Here is a 22,889-nt window from a genome sequence, read left to right as displayed (position 1 = left end):
ATTTGATAGGTAAAAATATTAAAATATTATAATTATGAGCAATTTATATACTATTATTATCTTTTATTCATCCATATTTTCTTAATAACTTTAGTTATAAAAATACTAAATCATTTTATCATTCTAGTTACGAGTTTATTGCCATATTTATAATATATTTAATTATTTTTATATAAATATTTTATAATTAAATATTATACAATAAAAAGATAATTAAAATATATATTAAATAATATACTTATATTATTACTTTCATGATTATTTTATATTTATAAACATTTTATGTAAATTGGAAACGTTTAAATGTTATTATTATATATAATATAATTTATATTAATAATTAAATTTAAAATTTAAATGATAATTCAAATGTAATTTTTTTTTTGAAAAAGTTACGTAAATTTATTTTTAAAAACTTACGAATGAAATCGTATCCAACTGAATTAAAATTGAAGAACTAAGAATCGTACCGGACAGGGACGAAAACAGTAAAGCGTGAGTCAGACTTTGACGAGCCTAGGAATTCCTTCTACTTACTTTGTCGAGGAGCATTTAATTTTTTTTTTTTCGGGGCGAAGAGCATTTAATCAATCAAATATTTTTAATTTTATTTATTTTACATGGAAACGTCTTTATAGAATCTGGATAAGCTAACTGCATTATCCAGATAATGTTGATACATAGGTACAAGTTTTACCTTCTCTGGAAGTTCAGCTTTCCTATAAAATATGCAAAAAGTGAAGCAGAGACAAAGGGGAAGATGATAAGAACAGCACCAATGACTCCCAAAAAGCTGTGGTGAAAGCCAAAGTAATCTTCTAAAAAAGCAGCTACAGTTTTTTTCTCACCGAACACCAATATTTCTTTGTTTATATCTCCAAATTGTGAGGTGAGCATACCATTTAGTATCCAAGAGGTGGGACAAAGATAATACAGCCAAAGCCACCACTTGGGGATACGCTGCAAGACGGAAAAAGCACCATTATTCAGTCAGTTATCAGTCTTAAAATAGTTGAGCAACATAAATAGCACTAGTTACCAATTCGATAGCTTGGATAATTAATTTAATTCTTATTCAATTGTATCCTGCTTAATTCATTAGAATATGCTAGTATTCCACTTATCAGACTTGAACCCAAGTTTTTGAGATAAAACCTTCGATCTCAATTGTCCTGTGACTGGTCTCAAGTTTTCGGTATTTATCCCATTCATTCGAATGTTGAAATTTGATTACCCAGATAACCATTTACAGTACTGATCATGTAATCCATATCCAAAGTGTAATGCACATATCCTAAAGTACGCTCCTCTGCTTACAAGGATGAAGTTTTTATGTACTTGAAGCAGAGGGAATTCCCTTGGTACTATAGCTTGATGAACAGAAAGCTTACTGGTTTAGGCACAACGAACCCGGAGAACAAAATCAGCATTGTGTATGCAGATGATGCTAGAATAGAAGCAACTTGAATATTTGGTGTCAATGATACTAGCAGCATTCCCAGGTAATTGAAACATAGCAATGTACAGAACATGGCATAGAATGCCCAGAATATCTTGTAGGCAGACATGGAATAACCAACCATAGGATATACGACGACAACATAAATAATTGCAATAATGAATAAATATGGTACCTCCACTAGCACCTACAAAACAAAACATCAAGTTACTGAAACTAATAAAGAAGTATAAATGGGAACAGAACCTTAAAAAATTTTGGAAATGCAACTTTCTAGGTCTGCTTCCAGTGAGCAAACTTAGCTATCTGTGGCTGTTGTATAAACTTCACTAAAGGACGACTTAATCATGCAAATTTAATTGTTTTTATTATTTTTTTTTTGGGTGATGACTTTATAACCTCATCAAATTCCTTGACAAACTTTTCCAGAATGAAATTAAGCTAATCTTTGGGAACTATCTGAACCTGTGCAAAAGAATAAGCCCAAGGAGAATACATTCCCGCAAATCTTTCCCTGTATAGAATACTCCGTTCTGTAGCAACATATGGTAAGACTGTTGAGCAATTGTTTATGCCAAAGAAAATTACTGCAGTGTACATTGAACCAAGCATAATGAACAGGTCTTGCTGGTTGTTTCTGCAATAATAATAATAATAATAATAATTGTGTGAAGAAGAAGAAACAGCAATACCAATAATAAGTTTTCGTTGGTAATACTTATTTTGACAAAATAAGATTTAATTATTTGGTTAGGTCTATTGTTATTTTGTTTTGGACAAAATAAGATTGCTTTATTTCAAAAAATACAAAGATGCTTTATCTCAACCCTTTTATTTGGGGGGTGGTATTTATCTTTTGTAAAACAATCACTTTATAGGAGATATAATTTTATTATTTTAACATATTTCTAAAAATTATTATTTTTCGTTTATTTTTTTCCTTGCAAAGTGATTACTTTATGAAAACACTAATATCAATTTACATAAATTTATAAAGTAAAAATATAAAAATATAAAAACTCTGTATAAGTAAAATAATTTCACCCTATTTTAAACTAACCTGGAAAAAACCATTTAGTTGTATTAAAGCTAATATATATTTTTTCTCTCTTTTTTACGAAATTTTTTTCTCTACAAAAAAAGACAAGATTAGAGGCGTCAGTTTCGTGATCTATGACACAAATAGATAAGAGGACTTATCTACTAACATTTTCTTTCTAACGTCAAAAAAGAAAAAAGAAAAAAAGAAAACTAACATTTTCTTTCCATGCTGCCAGAACACTGCGCCAAATAGGATAGATGCGGTCATCATATAAACAATGCGAGTCAGATTATATGAAGGACTTCTCCAATATGACAAGTGATGTTTCCACAAACAAGCTTTGAATTGCTCCCAACCGTTTTGTGGAAAACGGGTAGGAAAATTCAATTCCTTTGAACCAGGAGTTGGTAAACTCAATTGCTTAACTAGTTCTTGATTCTCCCTGCAGTCAAAGAGCAAGAAGGTTTCCATCACTTGTGAGCTTTTAAGGAACTCAAAGCAGACACGTAGACTTTCTCATACGTCTTCAGCCAATTTTAAGTACTAAGTCTAGGCAAGCATAAAAAAAAACAACCAACATTGAAAATCACATTCAATATACATGCGACATTGGATGAACACGGAGCATAGTACTCTTCTTTCAGGTCCTTTACTTTCAACTTTTTTCATGTCTTTGGTTTATTTTGTACTGCTAGTTTGTTTTTTAATTGTGGTTGGTTTTGTTTTTTTACATTGAGATGTGCAGGTTTTCCGTTTAGCATGCAAACACCTAAGTTGTTTTCGCTCTGGGTAGTCTTTAGTGGTGTGTGCTATACTAAACTTTTCCGGCATTTCAATGAAATTCCTCCATATAAAAAAAATAGTAGCAGTTTGCACTTACTTGTACAAGGAGGACTGTTCATAAATTCTTCCAAAATCTACTCCAAGTTCAGCCTCCACAGATTTAGAAGTAACCTCTAACATCCATGTTGCTGGATTATAATTGTCCTTAATCTTAGGAATCCCAGGAATACTCTATGCAAGAAAATTAAAGAAATGGAATCAAGATTGAAATATTGAAGTATTGTCAGCAAGCACAAATATGCATCGGGCCAGAGAAAATATTGTCCAGAAGTAACAACTGTGGGACAACTGACCTCAAAATATTCAATGACGCTGCTTGAGTGCTGCCCCAGCGGTCCAGAATAGATGGTGCGTCCTCCAGTTTTCAGTAAAATTAACTACGAGAATCAGATGCATTCAAATGAAATTATACATATTTATATATGGCATGCTCCGTCTTACTTAGTTTAACCTATGCATACAGAACAAAATGTAGAGAACCAATTATTTCCGTAAATAGAATAACTCAGCTTTTGCAGAAAGGTGCATTAATTCAGTGCTTGCAGTTAATATCCATGTCAATAGGCACGTGCCAATTCTGTCCTAACCATATGATTTTGCATCAGGTTTATGGATATTACAATATGCATTTTTTAATGCTGCAAACGATGAGGAGTTGACTCATTTTAATTTGATTTGACAGATAATATCTTAAGCTGCTAAAAATAAGATTTTATTGAGATTTTTTAGTTATATTTTAGTAAATTTTATACACCATCCGTCTTCTATATATATATATATATATATATATATATATATATTTAATATCTTCTCCCTTTATAACCAACGGTGGGTTAGTGTGTTGCCCACTTGCAAATGGCCAGAGGAATAAAGTTATGCACGTAGTCTTACCTCGTCAAATGCCTCGAAGATGTCAATACTTGGCTGGTGGATTGTGCAGACAACCGTTCTTCCTGTTTCAACCACATTTTTCACTGCTCTCATAACAATGGCAGCTGCTCTGGCATCTAAACCTGTCGTGGGCTCATCCATGAATATGATAGAGGGATTAGCAACAAGCTCCACAGCTATAGTCAGTCGTTTACGCTGCTCAGTCGATAAACCGCTCATTCCTGGCAATCCTACCAGAGAATCTTTAATTCCATCAAGCTCAATAATCTCAAGGACTTCATTAACAAACTCCTGGGAGAAAAGTTACAAACAAACTTCAGTGCAATTCGGTCTTAAATCTTAATGATTATTCACAGGAGATAATTACTACATCAGCTCTAGGAAAGACATCTCACAGATTTAGTTTTTCGATCGATCTCAGAAGGGAGTCGCAACCAAGCAGAGTATGCCAAGGATTCTTCTACAGTAATTTGTGGAGAATGTATGTCGGTTTGTTCACAGTAACCTGATATTCTAGCAAATGCATCCTGAACCTTTGGATAGCCATCAATGCTAATCTCTCCGTCGATAGTACCACCAGTTTTCCTTCCACAAAGAACATCCATAAGAGTTGTCTTTCCAGCACCACTAACACCCATCAATGCTGTCAGAATACCAGGTCTAAATGCACCAGTAATGTCAGAAAGCAGCTGAAGCTTCTTCTGTGCAAAACCTCGTTTTCTCATTTCCTAAGAAAAAAAGCATGACTTTCAACTGTTTACTCCTATACTTCATAATCACCAGAAATTTTCTTTTTCTTTTTTTTTTTTAAAGGGATTAAATTTCTCATGATTACCAAAGGAGCGTCAACGTAGTATTGCAAATGCTGAAATGTTATAGTAAGGGGCTCAAAAGGTAAAACCATCCTTCCTGCAACAAAGATTAATAGCACTACTTGAGAAGGCATATAATAATAAATGCTACAAATAGACCGGAAAGTTAACCTAAACGCGGCCTGGTCTGGGTTTGGACAGGAATTTGACCGGCCAATAGCATATTAGAACTGGTTAAGTTCTGTTAGAACAGAAAGCTTTCTACAGAAAAGAATGAACTCAAGGAAGCTAAAAATTTGAAGAGAAAAGGATCTGATTTCATTGATAACTATTGGATATTTATACGTAACTTTTAGACTAAAGTTTGTTCATCAAACCTCCATAATTTAGGGAAGTTTGTCTTCCAAATTTCAGCTCAAAACAAGTTTCACCACTTCTTCATTAATTACTACTTCATAACTAGACTAAAAACAAAAGATTTACGAGCATAACAAAAACATCCTAACTAAACAATAAGCACTTGTATCATTCTGTTGTGAACAGTAACAGCAGCTTCAGCATTCTTTAAAAAGTGCAGACAAATAGATTTTAACGGTTTGGCGCTGAATTAAAATCGATTTTTCACTTGAAAAAATACCTTTAAAATTTGGTTAAACTTGACATCAATGTAAACCATAAGTAAATTTGAATCAGAACCCTTTTCGTCCATTTCTCATAAACTGGAGTACTGGACCGCGCCAATGTCCCCGTAACCTTATAATGTCCTCTAACAAAAATTAGCTATCAGAATCTGAAAATTGTGTTACCTTCTTTTGCAGCTGTATTAGGTGTAGGGTTACCATCATCAAGTCTCCTGTCTTTGTCGACATGATTACTATCATCTATTTTTTCTTGAAGTTGATGGTACTTTTCATGAGAAATAATGGCACGAGATCTTCCAGGAGCTGCATGAGTATCAAGTTTGTTCAGTTAGGATGGACACGTCATATATATATATATCTTTTACAGTGCTACGAAGCGGTGGAAGATGATCTTACGTTTCAAGAAGGTCAATGCCAAAATAAAACCAAAGTTGAAAAGAACTGTGAATCCTATCAGGACCCCAATAGATATCCAGTAAAAGTAATCCTGATAGTTTAGTCCGCGGATTTCTAGTATCTGTTGCCCTATGGTGGTGTTAGCAGAGGCAATCTGCGAATACAAGTAAACGGGAAATGAAATTTTCAGCATCAAAATGTCTACTCAACTTTGTAAGGGAATACTGATAACTGATAAGAACAAGGAAAATAATCCTCACCTCCAATCTGCATGCAGATCTCAGAAATAATGAGTAAAAGGAAAGGAAGTGCAACAGAGAGACAGAAAGAGCTTAATCCATCATTAATATTGCTGCTCACTTGAGCATTATATTAAATATTTCATGATCTGATGGAGAACCTAACACTATATTTCAGAGGAAGTTTTAGGAGTTGAAGTAAGGGTTTGTAAAATAATGGTCATGTTTGGGATGAAGTTTTTTTAAGAAAGGTTAGGGTTTCAAAACCTCTTTTTTCAATTCCAGCTAACAGGTAAGAAAACATAAAATTGTCTTCTGAACTTCAAAATAGACAAGGCAAGGCTCTGATACCAAATGTTATAAGTGAACATAAATATAACTCAGAAACTAACTTGTAAGGAAAGGGTTGCAAATCGACATTTATAACAATATATAACATTTAAGACCACACTTTCTAATTGATGTGGAGCAAACCTCAAATTTTATTTTCGGTTCTCTCCCTTCTGGTTTGAAGAGAGAGAAACTCTCTCATCTTTTCTTTTTTTTTTTTTTTTTTCATTGTGGCCCGTTCGCTTTTCTTCTGCCACTTTCGTGTGGCCGTTCTTTACCCCTTTTGAACAAGAGATGACTATCCTTCCCTCTTATCTTGGTGAGGTTTTGTGTGTAAATAATGGTTTTATTTTATTTATCTACATTTTGACACTTCTCGGAGATTTTATCCATGGACCTGTTTTTTCATTTGTGTTTTTGTGTTTCTTTTTTTGTATGCAGGTGAGTTTAAGTTGTTTTCCATATCAAGATGCGCCTATATGTGTCAAGGAGTGAAGAATGGGTTTCTTGTCTATGGATTTTGGTTATCTTATCTCCTGGTTCTATCCATCTTCGCCTGTCAAGCTTCATATTGAGATCTGTTGGAGAGGAGAAAAGAGATGGAGAAAAGTGGGAGAACCCCACATCGGTAAAGTAAAAAGAAAAAGAGCAGCTTATAACTTGGCTGGAGCTAGAGCCAAATTGCCCTCTAGTATTTTGGAGAAGTCCACCACAATAAGACCTTTCAATTAAGATTTTTGAGAGTCCAGTGGTGTCACGGTCCATGAAGAAATAAGGTTCAAGAAAATTCCTAGTAGGTTGATCTGGCAATTACCTTTCTCCACCGGCGCTAATAGGTTGAGCTGGCAATTACTTTTCTGCTTCCCTCTCTTATTAGGGTTTCAGGCTTTTAGGTTATTGGGGTTGGGTTTGAGTTCCGTTGGGCCTCTCTAGCATGTATCTGAAAGCTTATGAGATCTTTTTGTATGGCTGGGTGTTCGTATTGAACCTTTTGGTCTCTTTTAATGGAACTAATCTTTGGACAAACAAATATTTGATGTGGGGCACATCATTTTTCCTTCCAGAACTTGGTTATATCCTAAATCAAAAAGAGTGCCTAATCTTATAGTTTGTTGTTGTCCTAAGGTGCCCTCCTGGAGCAGTCGCAAATCACCCATGCATGCTGTAGTACCTTGTTCTTTGGTTAAGCAAATGTTACCTTTTGCCACCGAGGAGCAAGAAATTCGTTCACGCACAATCCTATCTCCCCATACGTCAGTGGGGAAAGCCAAAATCCCCAGTCCAACCAAGCCGGCATATAGGCTGCAATTCCAAAAAGTGAAAAATTAAGCAAAATATTTCCTTGAAAATTCTATTGAAAAGAGAAGCTATAAGAAACTTACGTTTTGGGATTATGAAACCACCAAAAAGTAAAGATACCACTATGAAGAGACTTCCAACTGCTGTTGAAACAACCATGGTTTGGCAGATTGAGGCAATAAGGCGAAACATGGATATTGATGTCAGATGTATCACAAAAAGTAGAAGAAGTTGGCGGAAGAACCTGAGAAACACAACAGACTGGGCATAAGAAGATTATTAGATATCCAAAGTTTCTAAAATGATGAGTGACCCTTGCTGAAGCTGGAGAATATCAAGATCAAATGGATATTAGTTCTTTGCATGACCTAAAGAAGGCAGCAACCGCCATCTTGTTTATTTTATGAACAATTTCTCATACTCCAAAATCTAAGTGCATGAGCATATATCCACCTTCCAAGTTGTAGTGTTTGCCTCATCTTTGATAAGGTGCAGAACTGATATCAATAATTCTCATTAATAATTCTGTGGCTTAGATGTATCAGCATTAGTTGTTTTATATAATAAGACATATGTATGATTCGCATATGCTGGTTACAATTCCCCTTCATGGACACCGCAATTACAAGCAAGTCGCTGCACGTTTTATGTTCTGGACTCACCTGCCAGCCTCAGGGCTGAAACCAATAACATAGTAAGTAAGAGATGTCCAAACAACAGCTTCCAAGAATGAAAGCGGAACTTTCAGGATTGTAGCTGGAATTACATAAGCCCAAGCAGGGTAAAAGCACAATTCTTTCTGTTTATAGAAAACTGCAAGTCTTGAAACAGTCATCTGCAGCTCTGGAAATCCATCGACAAGTAATAGAAGTAGTGAATAGAATATAGCTCCCATGTAATCATTAGCATGGAGCATGTCAACAGCCAATCTAGTGCGTAGCAAAACAGTCATTGTTATTGCAGCAATGATCACTAGCTGCAAAGAGAGAGAGAAAGAGAGTCAAGAGACAATTTTAGATAGGAAAGGTCCATGTATAAACTGATTGTCTATGAGTTTTAAGCATAAAAGCTTTGCAGTTATAAGGGAAGCTACCTGCGTAGTTTTAAACACATATATAAAAGAATTTCTCTTCATCAGCAGAAATTCCCTCCTGGTGCAAGCTTTTAACAGTTCCCATTTAGGTAACGAGTATTTGTTAAAGGATAAAGAACTCTTGTGGCTTTCGGACTTGTCGAATGGCTTTGAGAGCACCTGGTTTAGCTTTTGTCCAAGCTGGCATTCTTTGAATTTGATAACAAACTGGTCAACAGAAACATAACTGTAAGGTTCTGTGCGACACCAATATTGCGCTTGATCCTTTCTGGAGATAACCTGGAGCATAACGAAAAGGTAAGACAGTTTCTTTCTTAGTTGCAGTTTCTTTCTTAGTTATTAGTAATAAAGACGTGAAACTTAAGAGGCTACCTCTTGAAGGAAGTCAGCAACACCTTTTCTTTCAGGACACCTGAATCCACAGTCCTCGAAGAATTTGCAGATGCTAGAACGTGGGCCATGATACACAATCTTGCCTTCCGCCATCAGAATTACATCGTCAAAAAGATCGAAGGTCTCTGGTGCTGGCTGAAGAAGTGAAATCAATGCAGTAGCATCAGTAATATGGGCTAAATGCTGAAGACAAGATACAATCTGGAAAGTGGTGGAACTGTCTAAGCCATTTGATATTTCATCCATGAATAGTGCTTTGGTAGGTCCCACAATCATCTCTCCTGCAAAAAGTTGCCAGGAAATAATCCATCGATACAATTGGCACTTGAGCTTAACCAAATATCATAATAAAGATTTATATCCAGCATGGCTTCAAGAAAAGGATGTCTCAATTGAAGTTTTTTTTTTTTTTTTTTTTTCAAATCAATGCAAGAAAGAAAAAAAAAAAATGTAAACTAATGTCAGGCAAATTTGTTTAACGCCATGAATCTGAAAATAATTTTTTGATTTGTATGATTTTTAATTTTTTTTCTTTTCTCATATGATTTCAAAAAAAAAAAAAAAATCTCTCAATTGAAACCGAACTCAACACGCCAAACTAGAGAAATAATGAACTACCTGCAGTCATCCTTTTCTTCTGACCACCAGAGATGCCTCTTCTCATGCCATCTCCAACCATTGTGTCAGCACAAATATCAAGTCCCAGAATCTGAAAGAGGAATTGCAAAGAACATATCTTCAGAAAAATCATGTTTCGATGAAAAGCAAAGAACATACGGAAAGTGTCAGCCTGTAAAATAAACGTAGTACACTACCTTTAAAATGTAGTCTGTCTGGAGATTACTTTTCAGTCCTTCAATTGATACCGCCTGCCGTAAGAAAAAATATGTCAATTATAGTTACATCAATGAAATAGAGAAAATCTAGATAATTGCAAGGGAATCAATGCGCTGGGCACGGAAAACTATTAGACAGAAGTTCTCTTTGTCAAAATACAGCGGTTAGTTGATGGTCTTACCGAAGCTTAATATTAGGATTAATGATACTATTAATTACAGGAGTAATTATAGAATAATTGTAGATTAATTCCATACAAAAGAACTTGTAAATTGTATATACCTGCCCTTATTCAAAGATTAATACGCATAGAAAATCTCTTTAATCTATCAGAACTTCTAATTTAGGGCTCGAGTACTATTTATGCATATTGTCCATTTGTACTATTCACAAACATTGTTTCAAGTGTATGGTTCATCGATATTGTTTACTACCATATTAGAGATCAACCTTTTATGGATTTTGTTTGCAAATTGTTTTTCTATGTCATTTCAGGCTTGCGATTCTAGCGTGTATATTATTTTGATTTTTGACACCTCATTTTTGATGGTGCGTGCTTAGGAATTTTATTCTTCAAATGTAATTTTTGATTGCTATTACAACTCTTTATTTTTATCTTTCGGTGTTGGGTTTGATTTGATTATAGAATTTTTTTATCTTTTATTTACTAGTTGAAGTTTTTTAACTAGTTGAAAATGTAGAAATGACCATCAATAGTAAGCTCACGGTTGCTAAAGTAGGATGGGAGCATAGTAATTGAGGTGAAAATGATGCAAAAATCTGATCATATAAAGAGATATGGTTATGAGTTTTGAGTGATCTTATCTAATATTATTGTAATGATGCAAATGATAATATAAAAAGCTGCAGAAAAGTGAAAATGATGCAAAGTCTAATGATTTGAGTGATCTTATCTAATATTGTTGTAAGGAATCTGACCATATAAAGAGATATTATAAAAAGCTATAGAAAACTCAATCTTGCTTTAATTTAATTTTTGTGAATAAGTTTACCAACGACCTAAATTGTTGCGCCTCCTTTTCTACTGATCATTATTTTTTTCGTGATCTTATGATGAAAAAAATTATTGGTAAACGACATGTATCTGATAGTCTATATATTTTGCACGCATGAGTGCCTAAGTTAGTTGCTTATTCTAGTGTAATCTTCCTATTTAAAGCACATTGTCAATTAGGACATTATTTTTTTTTATTAATTTTGAAAAAGTTATGTCCTTAATTTTATGATGTACCTTTACTAGAGTGTGAGTCTTGTCATTTTGCAAACACTATTGTAGCCAACTTCTTATAATCAATAATCAATCAATAATCAAGCCAAATATACTTTTGAATTGGTTCATTGAAACATTTCGGGACTTTTTCCTATTTGGGTTTACAACTAAATTAAGGTATTTTGTTACTTTTGTGAATAAATTTTCTCAAATGACTTGGATCTATTTTATAAAGGATCATTTTGAGGTACTTTCTCACTCTTTTGCTTTTTGTACTGAAATTAAGAATCAGTTTAATGACAAGACATATATAACTCAATAAAGTATCTTTCATCAATCTTCATATGTTGATACACGCTCTCAAAATAGAATATCTGAGAGGAAGAATAAGCATCTTCTTGAAACTTCCTATACCTTATTGTTTCATATGAAAGTCCCTAAGTAGTTACATGCTGATGGTATTTCCAAAATATGCTTTCTTATTAATCACATGTTATTTACGGTTCTTAATAGTGATATTCCCTATAATGTTCTCTTATAACAAACCATTATTTCTATTAGAGCTTTGGGTGTTTGGCTGAAACAGCTTGACTCAAACTGACCCAAATAACTTTTAGATCCACTTTCCACTTGATTCAAAATGGTTAACCCGTATTCCGTCGATGTGGGATGGGAAGCAGGTGAATCTCACACTCTCCCCTGCTAAATTTGTGACGTCCTCGTCACAACTGAATCGGATATAATTGCTAAACCAGAACCAGACTCTTGAGAATTGTGGTTTGCTAGTACCTCGGACGGCTCTACCTTGTCTCACACGGGTAGCCCTTTCCTCACAGGTCCACTAGCTCTGTACAATTTTTCTGACCCAGGGTGCCTCTGATATCAATTGAAACAGTCTGGCCCAAACTAACCCAATTAACTTTTAGATCCACTTTTCACTTGACCCAAAATGGTTAACCCAAGTTATTTAGTAGTTTCGTGCTAGTTATTATATACAATTCGAAATTTTTGTATTCCGTCGATGTGGGATGGAAAGCAGGTGAATCTCACATTGGCAGTACTTGTTATGTTTGTGATGTACGAATTTAAATTACCAAATTGGATTCAAAGCGTTGAAGTATGTCTTTTTGGAATATTCTCGCCTTTAAGGGGCATCAGTGTTATTCCCCAAAACTTAATAAATACTATAACATTCCGGCCGAAACTGACCCAAATAACTTTTGGACCCACTTTTTACTTGTCTCAAAATGGTTAATTCAAGTTATTTAGTAGTTTCATGCTAGGTATTATACACAATTTCGATTTACCGTATTCCGCCGATGTGTGATGCTTTCCCACAAGCAGACAGGTGAACATTACACTCTCCCCCGCTAAATTTATGACGTCTTCGTCGTAATTGAATCAAATATAATTGCTAAGTTAGGACCAAACCCTCGGATATTGTGGTTTTCTAGCAGCTCGGGTGGCTCCATCTCGTCTCATACGGGTAGCCCTTTCCTCGCAGTCCCACTAGCTCTGCACAATTTTTCTGACCTAGGGTGGCTCTGATACCAATTGAAACAGTCCGGCCTAAATTAACCTAAATAACTTTTGGACCCACTTTTCACTTGGCTCAAAATGGTTAACCCAAGTTATTTAGCAGTTTCGTACTAACTATTATATATAATTTCGATTTACCGTATTCTGCCGATGTGGGACGCTTTCCCACAAGCAGGTGAACGTTACAAATACCAAGTCTTGGCTGATGTGGTAATTTTAGAAAAAATATCGTTCTTTTATGTAGCTATTCCTACAAGTTAGAGGAGGGAAGATGAGTAGCTCATCTATAAGCTCAAATCAGATAGTGGGATTTCCTTTAGTGCTCCTTCACATATTCAGTTTGATAATGTTGGTTCTCCTAGTGTTTAAGCCTCTGCTCCAATCAAACCATCAGTAGCTCAAATTTATTTCAGAAGACAAGATATGTCTGATGATAGATGTCGTATGACAACTTCTTTTTCATCATCAAATCCACTACCCAATAATTTTAATTAGTCTTCACAAAAGTAAATACCAATTTTATTTTTTATGATCATTTATCTTCTTCATCTAGCTCTTTAATTACATATCTAGATTCTATTTACATACCTAAAATAGGCAAAGAGGTTTTGTCTCAATTTAGTTAGCATGCTTAAGGAGATAAGAGCTTTAAATAATAATCATACATAAGATTTAATCACTTTACCTCCATGTAAGAAAGTTACGGGATGCAAATGAGTTTTTGCAATGAAGGTCAACCAAATGATTCTGTAGCCTGACTCAAGACCAAACTTGTAGCTAAAGGATATGATAGACCTATAGAATAAACTATTCAGGCACTTTCTCCCTATGGCCACATTGACTTTTGTTAATTTATTCACATCTATTGTACCTTCTCAACATTTGCCTTTACATTAGCAAGATATCAGGAATGTTTTTCTTCATAGTAATTTCTAAGAAGAAGTATATATGGAGCAACTACTTGATTTTGTTGCTCAGAAGAAGAATGAGAAAGTCTGTCATTTGAAGAAATCTCTATATGGTTTAAAACAACACCCCTATGCTTTGTTTGACAAGTTTAATGAAGTAGTTCAAGATTTTGGGCTGAAGAAGAGCAAATGTGATCACTCAATCCTTTATAGACAGTCAACAGCTGATAGGATTCTCCTTGTTATTACAAGAAATGATTATGCAAGAATTTCTTCTCTCAAATTTTTCTTGCATGCTAATTTTCATACTAAAGACTTGAGCCAATTGAAATATTTTTTGAGAGTAGAAGTTTTGAGAAGTAAGAAGGACATTTTTCTATCTCAAAGAAAATATATTCTTGACTTGCTTGCAGAAACTAAGAAGTTGGAATCAAAACTATGCAATATACCAATGATTCCTAATGTGCATCTTATAAAAGATTATGACAATCCATTTGAAGACCAAGATAGACACAGAAAGTTAGTTGAAAAACTAAACTATCTTATAATAATATTTGGTCAGATATTTTATGAAATCAAATATTGTCAAATATTGGACAGCTCTAGAACAAATCTTATGCTACTTAAAGAAAACTCCTGGACTTGGTATAAGAAAACTCCTGAACTTGGTATATTATTGAAACAGTCCGACCCAAACTGACCTAAATAACTTTTGGACCCACTTTTCACTTGGTCCAAAATGGTTAACCCAAGTTATTTAGTAGTTTCGTGCTAACTATTATATACAATTTCGATTTTCTATAATCTCCCGATGTGGGACGGTTTCCGCAGCGGAAGCAGGTAGCTGACCGTTACATTCGGTCCCTCTAAATTTGCGACGTCCTCGTCGCAACTGAATCGAAACAATTGCTAAATCAGGATCGGACCTTTGGGTATTGTGGTTCGCTAGTATCTCGGGCGGCTTCACCTCGTCTCACACGGGTAGCCCTTTTCTCGCAGGCCATTAGTTCCGCACAATTTGTTTGACCCAGGGTGGCTCTGATATCAATTGAAACAGTCCGGTCCAAACTGACCTAAATAACTTTTGGACCCATTTTTCACTTGGCTCAAAATGGTTAACCCAAATTATTTAGTAGTTTTATGCTAGCTATTATATACAAATTTAATTTTCTATAATCTTCCGATGTGGGACGGCTTCCGCAGCAGAAGCAGACAGCTGACCGTTACAATTATGTAGTGATCATGAGCACACTCGCATTAAGTGGTTTTTAGATGCTGATTGTAAGACCCCGCTCGTTCAGACATCGGAATTCCTACCGTCCGGTGGAATCTCGGGTGTCGGATCCTCTTTGGGGGGTAGAGCAAGGGTAAAGGAAAGGTTTTCTAAAATGTTTTTAAGTATTTTATGGTTTTAAATAGAGGCTTGCTACGGGTCCCGGCGGCCTTAAGCCGATCTGGATCCTAGCGCCGAACAGTTTGGAGCCGTTACGGCAGGGTACCGGTTTCCGGGCTGTTACAGTTGGTATCAGAGCATAGGTTCCTCGAGAGTACGGTGTTTTGATGCGAAGGTGCTCAGACATCGGAAAGAGGTTGTGCTAGATGTTAGGAGGGCAAGCACATTAAGAGAGATTAAGAGTAAAATCATGTCCACTAGGATAGGACGAGGAGTCCTGTCTTGCTTGATGCTGTGTAATGCCATGTGTGATGCATGTGCATTTATGTTGTATTATGGATGTTGTTAGTCCCTTAGCTGCGAGATGGCATGATATGTACTGATATGAGATGAGCTGAGCGACCAAGAGTGGCCCTTGGCCCAGTTGGTCATGGCATGTTCTGCTATGTTGTAGGCTATAGGTGACAGGTTCATCCATGATATATGTTGCTTGAGGGGTCATGTGTTTATCACATGGACCATATGATATGATGCTATGCTATGTGTTGTGAGTTCATGTGTTTGTCATGGACCACATGATGTGATGTGATGCTTATGTGTGCTTGTGTGCCTGTTGTGTTTCAGACAAGCTGAGATGCAAGGTGCTAGGAGCTCTATGGAGTCAGATCCATCTGAGTGGGAAAGTGAGCCTTTTCCCCTTGCGAGGTCAGGTGGAGATGACAGAGCAAGAGACCCTGAAAGGTCTGTGGAAGTCAGCAGAGAAGTTATGGTGCAGAGGAGGGATGTAGGTTTGCAAGTGAATATGGATGAGGACTGCATGAGAGAATCTCAGGATTCTAAGAGTTCAAGTTCAGGAGAAGTTGATCCCTCCATGCTGAGTACAGCTACCAAGAGAGGTAGAAAGTGGGGAAGAGCCAGAGCCCCTAAGCAATGGGGCAGGACTAGGAAGGGTAGGTTGTGGAAGAGGTTTAGGCTAGATGCTGAGGATGGTTCGAGTTCTGGCCGAGGTCCTACAAGATGTTTGAGGTGCGGAAGGTTGCACAGAGGGTCTTGTCGAGTTGGGACAACGGCATGCTTCAGGTGCGGACAGGAAGGGCACATAGCACGTGAGTGTCCTACTGCGCCCAGGAGGGTGTGGTCCCAGCAGCGAGCTTCAGGTGCTGTGGCTCAGGCTTGTCATCAGAGTAGGAGAGGAACAGACACATCGGACACAGTGATGCCAGGTACGCTCACTTTTGCATGTTCTGATGTGTGTGTTTGTGCTCTGGTGTGTTTCTTTCTGTTGTTGCTCTAGGAGCCCTTTGAGAGGTTGAGTTGATAGCTTCTGGGTGTAGAGTGTTCTCTTTGGGTTAGTAGACCGGGTAGGATCCATCTGTAACTGAGATTCAGTCCAGTATCGTATAGGTAGATGCCTTCCACTCGATCATGAGGTCCTAGACTTGAGTGTCTGGATGTCATTCGGGGGATGGATTGGTTTTCTACTGGTGGTGCTGGTGTTATCTGCGTCTGCAGCGCAAGATAGTCGGGATCGGAGTTCAGGATGGGTCTGAGGTAGGCTTCAGAGAGAATCGAGTAGGATGCCTAGAAGTTTGATGTCAGCTGTTAGGCTCGTAGGGTGTGTAGATAGTAAGAGTGTTCAGAGGTTCCAGGCTAGTGTCAGGTTTACCATCGGTCAGGGAGGTAGAGTTTGGTTTAGAGGTGGTACTTGGTACCAGAACCATTTCTCTTTCCTTACGGGATGGTACCTGCAGAGAGTAAGAGTATAGCAGAGAAGAGTAAGAGTAGAAAAGAAGGCAGAAGAGAAAAGTAAGATCAGTGAAGGAAGAAGAAGAGAAGGATCAGAGTAGCGCAGCAGAAGCTTGTGGCGTTCAAGCGCAAGTTTGAGGTTTTGTTTGTTTGTGTGTTTGTGTTTTGAACATTCGGGGACGAATGTTCTGTAAGGGGGGAAGAATGTAAGACCCCGCTCGTTCAGACATCGGAATTCCTACCGTCCGGTGGAATCTCGGGTGTCGGATCCTCTTTGGGGGGTAGAGCAAGGGTAAAGGAAAGGTTTTCTAAAATGTTTTTAAGTATTTTATGGTTTTAAATAGAGGCTTGCTACGGGTCCCGGCGACCTTAAGCCGATCTGGATCCTAGCGCCGAACAGTTTGGAGCCGTTACGGCAGGGTACCGGTTTCCGGGCTGTTACACTGATTGGGTTAAATCCAAAAATGATAGAATGTCAACTATAAACTATTGTGTTTTTGTTAGAGAAAACCTAGAGTCGAGAAAGAATAAGAAGCAAAGTGTTGTATCCAGATCAAGTGTAGAGCCTAAATATAGAGCTACAACACACTCCACTTATGAAATCTTGTGGATAAATGAATTGTTAGTAGAAGTTGATTTAGATTTCTTATCACTGGTAAAACTTTAGTGTGATAATCAAGCTGCTCTCCACATACCATGAGTAGACAAAACATATTGAAATTGACATTTACTTTAAGCGAAAAGATTGAAGAAAATGTAATTTCTATAAGATATATGAAGACAATAGAACAACTAAGTGACTTGCTTATGAAAGCATTGAATAGATCTCAAGTGAAATATTTCTATGCTCTAACTTGAGAGGAGTGTTAGAATAGAATTAGTAGTTGATTGTCTTAACATATGTAGAAGCTTAATCTTAGGAATTAATGATATCATTCATAAGAGTAATTATAGGACAATAAATGTAGATTATTTCCATATAAAAGTACTTATAAGTTATATATATATATATATATATATATATATACACTCTTATTCGGACATTAATTTACACATAAAATCTCTTTAATTTTCTTGTATTTTTACAATTTTCAAATAGAATATAGAAGCCCAAAAAAGAGGTCTTTAGTGTGGTGAATGAACAAAAGTTGTATTCAATTATATCATCTTTTCAACTATGAAGGGAAATTAAATATAAATCTAAGACATGCTTAATAGTTACCTTCATATAAGCATCCACATCAGGATCTGGAACAATCCCTGCCTGTTTCTCCCTTCTACTGACTTCTGTCATGATGTCTTTATGCAAGAACAACAAATTAACCGTTCATCAAGAAAAAGGATGCTCGGTATTTCATGTTGAAAATTCTACAGATCCGCGCAAAGTGAGTATCAAAAAAGAAAGTAATTCATAATGACAGGCTCTTATACTATTATGCCTTAGTTATACTTTCTAGAAGATTGAAAAAAAGAAAAGGATAGTTGAACTCCTATCCATTAGTCATTAACCCTCCATTTGGAATCCAACATTTTATAAGAATTTAATTTAATTGAATTCTTTTTATACAAAATTTTTGTTTAAAATAAAAAAATTTAAAATTTTTTAATTTAAAAAATTTTCTATCATATATGGATATGAAATCATAAATAATTTTTCAAGAATTCATTTGAATTCTTTCTAGTGAAATCATTGATGCCAAATGAGTGAAAGCATTCATACCAAACACCGAGTAAGAGTATACTTACAGATTCTCATTGTCTGGCTGATCATTTATCTCTATATGTATTTTGCATATGTTAGGAAATATTGCAAGCTACTAATTTTCTTATTAAAAAATATTTGTCGGATGTCTCCTTCAAATGTAACCTATCTTTCTATCAAAAAAAAAAAAAAAAAAGGAAAAACCACATATTTCATAATATGACCCTTTGTCCACTTTCCCTTATTGGCTGTATATAATGCTACCATGCAGAAGTCATTTTGATCATCATCAATCAAGCACAAAACTATACTAAAACAATGGCTCGCACGGGCTTCTGGTTAAAATTAAGGAAAGTGGACGGATAATTACTAAAAATGTTTATCCATTTGTAGGACGAAACGACAACTAGTCTACACCAAGGAGTGCTTACCAGCTCGGCTTCCTATGCCCTGAAATTGAGCAGAAAAATCAATTGTTTCCCTGACAGTAATCTCTGGAATGTGAAGATCAAACTGGCTTATATAAGCTGAGGTTTTCCGAGGAACAAACTCTTCCAATTTGTAACCATTGTAAGATATTTCCCCTGTAACCTGTTTGAGTGAATAGCACTTAATTTTATTTTGTTCGAATAAGGGCTTTTTAAACTTTATTAGTATCTATAATAAAGAAAACCTTAAGCGAATGGCTCAATTTCCCAGAGAGCGCCAACAAAAATGTCGTTTTACCACAGCCTGGGGGGCCAAGCAATAAAGTCATTCTGCAACAAAGAAAATTCACCTTCTTATTAATTACAATCTTAGCAAGTGATTCAATTCGCTAAACTTGTTCGGATCAAATCTAAGTTTACCTTCTCTGCTTAATAATGCCGCTCACATCTTTAAGGATGCTTATCTTGGCGTCTTTTTCGGACCATGGAAGTTTGACAAACTCCTGTCACAAGCAAACAGCTCAAAGATTGCAGAAGGAAGCAGTGTTGCGAATGAAAGAATTATATATTCTTGTTACTTACAGAAAGGATACTCTTAGCGGTGTTCCAAAGGGTGGGGAGAGGGCTGCCACGAACGACTTTACAATCTGCTTCAACAGAAAGATTTCTGTATCTCACTTCCACAGTGGGCAACCGTACACCAACTCTGGAAAATAAGACGAGTAAATATAACATTCGAGTATTAATTATTGACTAAACTTCAAAAGGATAAACAGAAAGTTTACTTGTCGATCCTTTTTCTAAGTTTCTGCAACAATCGCAGATTATCATGCTCAATGTGTTTGATGAGTTTCTCAATGAACATATGCCTCTCCTGAGCTCCCAGTTTGGCAACATTGACGATTCTTTTCCCTTTATTGGCATCTCCATTTTCACATGTGCCACCTGTTTCCTCAAATAAAGCAGTGGTAATCCGTGTAAAGGTGGGTAATCTCTCCACTGCAGCCCATTGCAACTCAATTTCTCCGCCTCCTTCGGATTGACGGTCTGAAAGCGCAGATGAAATACTGCGGAAACTTGACACGTGACTTCTGAATGATGATCTTAAGCTTCTTCCTAACTCAGCAAACTCTATCTCGTCAGGGCCTACTAGCTGAGCTGCCATTGCTTGCTCTGCAAATTGCAGGCTCATCTATATTTGGGTGCTTTATATTCAAAGTGAGGTGGGAGTTGATGAGGCAAGGAAATGCGTCACGTACACGTTGCAGCAAGCAAATGGCCGCTTGTGGGCATAATTAAAATCAATCTCAGATGAACACATTCTCCTTACATGTAAATTGTTTATTGTAAATCTGGTTCATCTCAAAAGAATAAGAGGATATTAAATTTAAGGAGGCAAGGATAATTCAGTTACACCAGAATTCAATTGTTGACTTTCTCTCTCAGTATGTCAGCACCTTGTGCTACAGGTTGAATCTTCATTACATAAAAAAACTAAGCAATAGCAGGGGAATAAGCCACATATACTATTCTATATAAAACTGAGACATTATATTTAAAATAAAAAAATAGGATAACTTACACTTCAATTCTTGAGTTTTAACATAATTAACAAATCGATTTCTATATTTTTAAAATTAAATACTTAAATTATAATATAATCAGTCCGTCCAAATTGATGGTTCTTTTATTCATAATTTATTATTAAACTGGTTAAAGGGAGTATAAATATTTTAAATATCTAAAATACTCTCATTAATGCTTATATCTTTTTTCAATACAGGTGAAAATTTTATATTATATGAATTGCACTTTGATCCTAAATTTTAGCATAATTGATGGATCGGTCATTCTATTTTTAAAACTAAATCTTTAAATTTCTCTATATTTAATCCGTCTAAAATTATAATTTTTTCAACCATTAATCATTTATTAATGTCTCATTATAGACATTAGTTTAAAATTAGTAAATGGTCAAATTTTTTCTGAAAGTATAGTTTTTTTTCTAAAATACTCTTTGTAAAAGATTAAAACCTATTTAAAGGTTACTTGGTATCATTTAAACATAACTGAAATTGTAAGTATTTTCTGAAAATTAAAGTTATAAATATTGAAATACTTTAATGAACAGCAATTGAAGAATAAAAAGTGTTAAAAACTAGTTAAATAAAATATTATAGATAAAATTTAATGTGAAATTAAGTGTTCTTTCAAATGAAGGATTAAAATGTTTAAATTATAATAGATGAGAATGAATTGATCATACGGAGATTTAAGTGTACAATTTTAAAAATACAGAGATCATTCATTAATTATGTTAAAATTAAAAAACTCAAATATAGTTTATTCATTTAAAAATGGTAATAAAGAGATTTTAGCACTTTTTTTTAAAAATGGAAAATTTTAACACTTTTGAATGATAAAAATGAATGGAGGGACATTTAATTTGAACGGACTGATTATAGAGGGATTTAATTATTCAGTTTTAAAAATATAGAGATTGATCCGTTAATTATATTAAATTTCAAGAATTAAAATATAATTTATCTAAAAATTATCAAAAATATAATAAAACTCATATATTAATATAATATTTTAACTTTTAATTAGTTCAACATACAAATTAATTTATATACCTTAGTACATGCTAAAATTTTCCTTGGAAAGTAAAACTAATTGTTTGGATGGGTAAAAATTGAAAAAAAAAAATTTCTAAAATAAGATAAGTAAGATAAAATAAAAAAGAGTAAAAAGAGTTAAAATCTTCCCGATCCATCATCAATTTGGTGGATTGAGGTCATATTTTAGAATTAAAATATAAATAAATATGATATCTGCAAAAATCATCTAGCTGAATTTAAAATCGTTTACTATTATTAATACATAATTCTCAAGTCTAAATAAAATTTATTTTAAATTAATTCGTTTTAAACTCGATTATTATTATTTAAATTAATATTTAATTTATTTAATTATATATATTAATTAATAATATATAAATATAATTTTAATTATATATATATTAATTAATAATATATAAAATATAGTTTTCATCAATAATTTTCATTTTAAAAATTAATATTTGTAAAAAAAATTTACATTTTAATCTGTTAAATGAAAACATATAAAAGTTTACAAATATTATTTAAAATAAATATTTTATATTAAATTAATTATTTGTATAAACCGAATCTAACAATCAATATCTAATATATAAAATTTGAATCCGTCCCATGGATTAATCAATTTTATTAGTTTTCGATTAAATTGAGTATCCTAAAATATTGTTATCTATGTTTAAAACCTCCAACATATTTGATAGGCGGTTGTCGAAACCGTCAAAAATAACCTATTATCAATCAACAAATAAATTTGCAGATAGTGGCAATAGGGTCGAACCACAGGGAATTGACACCAAGTATCTCCTAATAATGACTAAGGCAAGTAATAACAAGTAAGTAAAAGAGGGGGGTTTGTTTTGATGAGTTTAAATCTAAAAGCAAAAGAGAACAATAATTTAATTGAAAAGGTATTTCAATGAGAAAGAGATTCTAGTTGAAGTGTGAGTTTAGTTCAGTTTGTTCAGAATTGATCATTGATTATTAAAGACTCCTATTTGATTTCAATAAATTAGTTTTGGTTGTGGAAGACGTTTCTCACAATCCAA

The 22,889-nt window shown here is 34.6% G+C and overlaps 1 protein-coding gene across 1 annotated transcript; it reads right to left on the bottom strand.

Annotated features, from left to right (window-relative positions):
• Positions 1 to 572: 572 nt before the first annotated feature.
• Positions 573 to 20,387, bottom strand: LOC110601472 (pleiotropic drug resistance protein 3). Its single transcript, XM_021738620.2, has 24 exons — positions 20,008 to 20,387; positions 19,805 to 19,928; positions 19,643 to 19,725; positions 19,468 to 19,552; positions 19,226 to 19,385; positions 18,315 to 18,391; positions 10,254 to 10,307; positions 10,057 to 10,147; positions 9,418 to 9,719; positions 9,046 to 9,324; positions 8,615 to 8,928; positions 8,036 to 8,196; positions 7,852 to 7,955; positions 6,085 to 6,238; positions 5,854 to 5,991; positions 5,071 to 5,144; positions 4,631 to 4,963; positions 4,236 to 4,526; positions 3,638 to 3,721; positions 3,382 to 3,515; positions 2,716 to 2,943; positions 1,925 to 2,096; positions 1,392 to 1,646; positions 573 to 960 (listed from the first exon to the last, which is right to left on the bottom strand). Exons 1-24 carry the CDS (start codon positions 20,385 to 20,387, stop codon positions 694 to 696), a joined length of 4,344 nt encoding a protein of 1,447 aa, XP_021594312.1. The 3' UTR covers positions 573 to 693.
• Positions 20,388 to 22,889: the final 2,502 nt, after the last annotated feature.

The sequence above is a fragment of the Manihot esculenta genome, chromosome 15, assembly GCF_001659605.2.
Source record: "Manihot esculenta cultivar AM560-2 chromosome 15, M.esculenta_v8, whole genome shotgun sequence".
NCBI classification, from domain to species: domain Eukaryota; kingdom Viridiplantae; phylum Streptophyta; class Magnoliopsida; order Malpighiales; family Euphorbiaceae; genus Manihot; species Manihot esculenta.
The sequence above is the reverse complement of the archived record's forward strand: the minus strand, read 5'-3'. Positions and strand labels throughout refer to the sequence as shown.